The following is a 5,968-nucleotide window of genomic DNA, read 5'->3' as shown; positions in this document are numbered from 1 at the left end:
TGGTGAGGGCGCGCGCACATGTCTGGAGTCAGTGCTGAGTTTGTGGGTGTGTAAGAGTAGACAGAAGCCAGCATGGGATTGCACGCCCGCAGGACTCTTCAGCACCGTCAAGCTTGGCGGGCTTTCTAGCAGAGGACGGAATTGCAGTAGATGAGGGTATAGGGCTACCATCACAGGTCACTGAAACATCTTGGCAAACCGCAGCGGGAAGCTGGGCAAATGGTTGGGGAAGGAGGGTGAGCATTAGGTGATGAATGGTGGGGGAGGAGGCGTGGGGCTAGAAGTCCGCTTGGAAGCTGGGAGGTATCTAAGCCTTGCACTTCCTTGCTCAGGCTCAGCGGGGCATCCAGCCCCTCCTTACCCAATGAAGGACCACCCAGCCTGACTCCAGGTAGCTGCGGAGGGTGTTGATTGGGAAAGTGTATAGCGATCCCACGGAATCTTCTATGAACTTCCCTGGTAAGCTCTTCCAGATCCCTAACTGGGTGGAGAACAGGTACATGGTTAGTAATGATAGCATTCCTTCAAGACTGGAATATGAGTCCCATTTCAGAGATAAGTATGTTGAGACTTTACTAGTTACTAGCCTGTGATCTTATTCCTGGCAAAGTTACATTTGGAACAGAGTTGAAATCTGACAAAGGTCCTGGACTTCCATGGCTGTATCTCCACACGCCCTGCTCTCCTTTGCGCGCTTCCTGCTGCCTGAATCCGACTCTCCGCTTGGGCACAGAATCATCACCTCTGCTGCGCGTTAACCCTGAAGTGCTCTTGGACGGGGGTCTATGGTCAGATCAAGGGGAGTCAGGATTCTCTGTAATGCTGGATTCTACTCTACAGGATAGCATGACTAGAAATGGAGTGGGATGCGTACCTGTTCAAAAACCTTGAAGCGGAACAGGCAAAATTAACCGTGACGTCAAACTGTCCTCAAATTCCGACTTATTTTTCCTGTTTCTCATTCGCCCCCACCAACCCCCCTCTGTGTCCCCCTCCCACGCCCGCCATCAATGACCTCAGTGCAAAGACAAGTGGGGTGGTACTTCTGGATGCTCCATGTTCTGGACGCAAGTGGTGACACAATCCTTCTGGGGCTCATTTCCTTCCCCTCATTGGTTGCCCGGAGCTCCTGGAACCCCCCTAGACCCACAGCAGCGGGAATAAAAGCAGCTGCTCGCGCTGGGAGGATTCAGAGGCATTCAAGTGTCTTCGCCACTTCTGCCAGAGTGCCATCGCCTGCCACCAAAGCTACCGCTGCTGCTCCTTCCTCTGCTCCCAGCCACCTGGTGCCGGCTGTCAGGTAAGCCCGGAGATTCCTGCTTAGCTGGGATTCTTTCTCCCCTTGCTTCCCTCTCTCTCTCCAGTACTTTTTCTTAGCGGATCTCTTCCTGTCTCAACGGCTCTGTTCACTCCTGTCCGGGTCTCTTCACACAAGCTGAGTTACTCTGCAAGACTCCTTCCACAGGTAACCCTGAATGGTCTCAGTTTGCAAACTCCCTTCTTCACTCTCCTCATGCCCAGGTTGGCTCCAGCCTCTTTCTCGCGGCTCATGTGCTTAGGTGAGTCTGGGATGCTGAAGCTTCCCCGGGCACTGCAGGCTGATCCTGATGCAGGAATACCTTTATGAAGCCAGTGCTGTCATGGGTCACATCTCATATCCAGTGGACCGAGGGAAATGGGTTTCGAATCCAGGACAGTGCAGGCAGGTGGGAAACAGGGACAGGTAGCTGTTAAACAGAAGCCCTCATCTGTGGGTTCTGGGAATTTTTTTTGCCAGTTTAATCCCTGGGTCCCAACTTGAGGCTTCCAGATTGACTCTTACTGGTCATATTTATCAATGTGTGGAACAGCTGAGCATTGGAATTTGGTCCTTCAGTTTCTTGGGGATTCCAACAGCAGAAATTTGTCCTTGGGAATCTCCTTCCCCCACCGTATGTAGTAAAAGCCCCACACCAGCAGGACAGCTCTGGGTTGTACAAGCGGAAACTGGTGGTCACAGGTACTCCCAGTCTGTCCTCTAGAGTTGGAGGACAGACTGGGAGTGTGTAAGGTGCTGGTAGGGGCCTATAGACCAACATCTTTTCACCCAATTTCCTGTCAGCTTTCTTTGCTAAACCAAGCATTTTACAGGCTTACTGGATCATCTAGTGGTTCATTTAGATATTGAGGATATGACGGTGAAACGGAGTGAAATGACCAGCCTGAAACCAAGACAAGTGGGAGTGAGACGCATAGGCTGGAGCAGAGCCCAGGTCTGTGGGGTCACAGAATTTAGACCTGCTACAGGTGGTGACATTCTTCCCTTGCAGAGAGGTGTCATGGGGTCCTGGAAGCTCCCCCTGTTCCTAGTCCTCAGCATCCTGATCATCCACCAGGCAGGCATGCTCCAGGCAGCGCCATTCAGGTAAGACAGCCCTTCCTGGAGCCCTGTCATTTCCCACAGCCCCTGGAATTATACAATTCTATGTTCTCAGTGTGCTCTGCTGACTCTGGCTCTTATGAGGGGGTGGTGATGTATGAATGTAAACATGTAGATAAGTTTATCATACATTTTTTATGAGACAAAGATGTATAGCACACAGTTTACAGATAGACATATTATAACATGATATTCCTTGCAAATTTCATATACTGTGAAACTCATAGCATTCTTTTGTTGATTTTTACCAGACATTTTTATCTTTAGGAAACCTAGTTACTAGTTTAACCATAATTTGAGCAATGAATTGCATCCTAATTTGCTAATTGCTTTGCCAGTAAATGTTATTAAATCTGATAAATAAAATCTGATATATATTTTATCTAATTTCTCACCATCATTCAAATTAAAGTGAAACCATTTTCAGATTTAAATAATTTCATTAATAATGGCTATATTTTATACTAAGCTCATAAAATTCCTGAAAATCTAAACCATCACCTTTCACAAGTCTATATGATTCACTTGGACCAAGCCACTTCTCTAGGTCACACCAGATCCTAAATCCTGGTGAAGCAGCAGTTTTGGATGAACAATAGCCAATGCCCTGTCCATTGAGAGCTGGTTTAGTCACATTTGCAGGGGAAGTCCCAGAATCCAAGAAACTTTGTTGCTTATCCTCGGATGAGGATTTTCAGGGGCTTGGAGCACCTGTTGCTCTTGTTTCTCCTCCCCAGGTCGGTCTGGAAAAATGGCTTTGTACCAGCTACACTCACTGAGGAGGAATCGTACTTCCTACTGGCCACAATAGTGAAATATTACGTGCAGAAGAAGGCCAGTGAGCTGGAGTATGAGACTGAGGACTTCGGGTAAATCTGTGTATCCCTCTCAGAACATGGCTTACCTTCTCCATTGGCATACCAGGAAGACATATCCTTAAGCATGAGACTGGGGGACTTCCCTGGCGGTCTGTGCTTCTGATACAGGGGGTGCCAGTTTGATCCCTGGTTGGGGAACTCACGTGATGGCCACATGTTGATCTCACATGTTGGCAAAAAAAAAAAAAAAAATTGAGATTGGGATAGTGCCGTAAGTGTCTCTCTCATCTCATAAGCCTTGGATGATTTTTAATTTACACAGAAAAGACTGGCTATTACAGATCTATGTTCCAAGACCAGTAACCCGAGCTCCCTTTGTTTTAAAATACCCCTGGAAATGTCTACAGGGAGTGATTGTAGTATTTTCCCTAATGCTCTATGATTTTCTACTGTGATGATCGTATTTAGCAGAAACATTTAAGGTTCACTGGTGCCTCTCAGAGTAGTAATTTTCCACTGATGTTCCCATGGAGCAGCACCTGTCCTCAACCTCTCACTGACAGATCTTTTCATTTTTCTCCATCCTACAAATCAGCATCATTGCCCAGAAGAGAGCCAGTCACACCGCCACCTGCATGATCCATAAGATGGCAAGCTTCCTGGGCAGATCTGGGAGCAAGATTAAGAAGAACATCATGTCCACCAACGTGGCTCCAAAGCCTCTGGCCGGCACCAGAGGGATCTTCAGAACCAAGAAGTGAAATAACTCCAGGAAGAAGGTCACCACCCCAGTACTGTCACAGCTAGTGGTTGGGTATTATAGACATGCATGCCACATTCTAACCCTCTCTTGGCCCATATCATTAAAAAATCCACAGCAGAGTTGCTGAGCCCAGTGTCTAGATATAGAACAGAGAGTCTCAATATCTGAAATCCCTCTAACTTGGGTTCATTTGTTTTCCAGTGTCTCCCGGTGATACTGAGATCATCTGCCGGGAAACATAGATCCTATTCATTTAAAACACTGTTCCAGACTTCCCTGGTAGTCCAGTAGTTAAGACTGCACACTTCCACTACAGGGGACAAAGCTTTGGGCCCTGGTTGGGGAACTAAGATACCACATGTTTAAGATCCCACACTGCAACATGCCACACCATGGTGCAGAAAAAGCAAGCATACAAACAAAAACTGCTCCTTGCAGTTATAATTGTGATTATTCTAGTTTTTGCGTTTGAAAGGCAAAGACCCTACCCTTTGAGAATATTCCCTACAATGTCATCTGGATTCAGAGATAGACTTGGGTTCAAATACTATGTCCTCTACTATGTCACCATGGGCCAAACCCTCTATAAGCCTGTTTCCCCATTTAACTTGAAGGTAACAATACTAGCTACCTGTTAGCAGCTAAACTCTACTTCTTGTAATTTTCAGTGAAAGAAACTTGCAGAAAAAATAGCATGGAAGACACACATGTATGCATGCTTGTTGATGTTAAAAATGTTCTTTTCCTTGAAGTAAACTGAAGCTAAATGCAAAATAAAATCATCTGCAGTTACCTAGTGTGTATCTTTTTAATATTTGATTCTATGTTCAGTAAATACGATTCATGTTTCATCGGCTTATCTGGCAGAAAATTAGGGCCCTGTCAGCCAACTTTGCCAAGAGGTATTACATCCATTATGAATTCTAACTTGGTCTTCACAGACATATTTTGTCCTTACAGGTATTTTGATTGTGAGATCTTTTAGTGATAACATATCTGACAATGTTTATTAAATGGCAACCAAAATCTTAGTTTAAAACAAACTTAGCCAAAATACACTACATGTTTTCCCTGTGCTCTAAAGTTAGAATGTCCTTTAAATAAATTTAATATTCTTTAATATGTGTGTGTATACTCAGTCATGTCTTACTCCTTGCAATCCCATGGACTGTAGCCTGCCAGGCTCCTCTGTCCATGGAATTCTCCAGGCAAGAATACTGGAGTGGGTTGCCATTTCCTATCCCAGGGGATCCTCCCAACCCAGGAATCGAACCTGTACCACTGAGGCACCTGGGAAGCCCAACCTTCTTTAATAAGCATGTTCAGTTTAACCTACTGTTTATTTTGCTTTTTTAAAGTTAACTCTTTTTAGAAGCACAGTGTAAGAATATTTGTCAAGATCTTTTGCAAAGCCAGAGTAAAAAGGCTTCAAATTAGGACTGAAGTGACTCTCTGAGCGAGGTTCACAGATTTAAACAATGGACTTGTCGTGTTCTGTTTCCTTACTCTTCCTACTTGGTGCTCAAAATTTCATAGAAGCCCGGTTGCTTAAGAAGAATTTCAGTAAACTTCGCAGTCAACATGACTGTGGGGAAGACAAGTCCCTGACTAGGAGCTAGTCCTGTGCCCCAGGCAGCAAATTCTGACCTCCACTGATTACATTTCCTGTGTTATACAGGCTAACAATACTATTTCTTTACATCAGAAAACTTAACTATTTGTAATGATACATCTATTTGTGATTATTTGATTTATGTACACATTCCCCAATAGACTGTAAATACCATGAAAGTGAGGTCCATGGCTAGTTTTGCTCACCATTACATCTGCAGCATTTAGTCTAGGAGGTGTTCAATAATTCTGTGATGAATGACTGAAGAAACATGTGCCAAGTCTATATAGAGCCCAGATTTCTGGTTCCACTGGTGCTGTCCTGTATGACCTTGGACAGAGAATTACATTTCCACT

The 5,968-nt window shown here is 45.1% G+C and overlaps 1 protein-coding gene across 1 annotated transcript; it reads left to right on the top strand.

Moving 5' to 3' along the window:
• Nucleotides 1-1,138: 1,138 nt before the first annotated feature.
• On the top strand, nt 1,139-5,021 carry LOC110141759 (calcitonin receptor-stimulating peptide 2-like). Its single transcript, XM_020900740.2, has 4 exons — nt 1,139-1,300; nt 2,310-2,404; nt 3,157-3,288; nt 3,833-5,021. Exons 2-4 carry the CDS (start codon nt 2,319-2,321, stop codon nt 3,996-3,998), a joined length of 384 nt encoding a protein of 127 aa, XP_020756399.2. The 5' UTR covers nt 1,139-1,300; nt 2,310-2,318; the 3' UTR covers nt 3,999-5,021.
• The last annotated feature ends 947 nt before the right edge of the window (nt 5,022-5,968 follow it).

The sequence above is a fragment of the Odocoileus virginianus genome, chromosome 10 (genome assembly GCF_023699985.2).
Source record: "Odocoileus virginianus isolate 20LAN1187 ecotype Illinois chromosome 10, Ovbor_1.2, whole genome shotgun sequence".
NCBI classification, from domain to species: Eukaryota; Metazoa; Chordata; class Mammalia; order Artiodactyla; family Cervidae; genus Odocoileus; species Odocoileus virginianus.
Note: the sequence above shows the minus strand (reverse complement) of the source record. Positions and strands in the feature narration are given on the sequence as shown.

What these genes read in the sequence shown, in the direction of transcription:
- LOC110141759 (XM_020900740.2), top strand. Translation starts at nt 2,319, where the DNA reads ATGGGGTCCTGGAAGCTCCCCCTGTTCCTAGTCCTCAGCATCCTGATC. An exon ending in CTCCAGGCAGCGCCATTCAG is followed by an intron (nt 2,405 to 3,156) that starts GTAAGACAGCCC and finishes TCTCCTCCCCAG; the next exon opens with GTCGGTCTGGAAAAATGGCT. An exon ending in TATGAGACTGAGGACTTCGG is followed by an intron (nt 3,289 to 3,832) that starts GTAAATCTGTGT and finishes CCTACAAATCAG; the next exon opens with CATCATTGCCCAGAAGAGAG.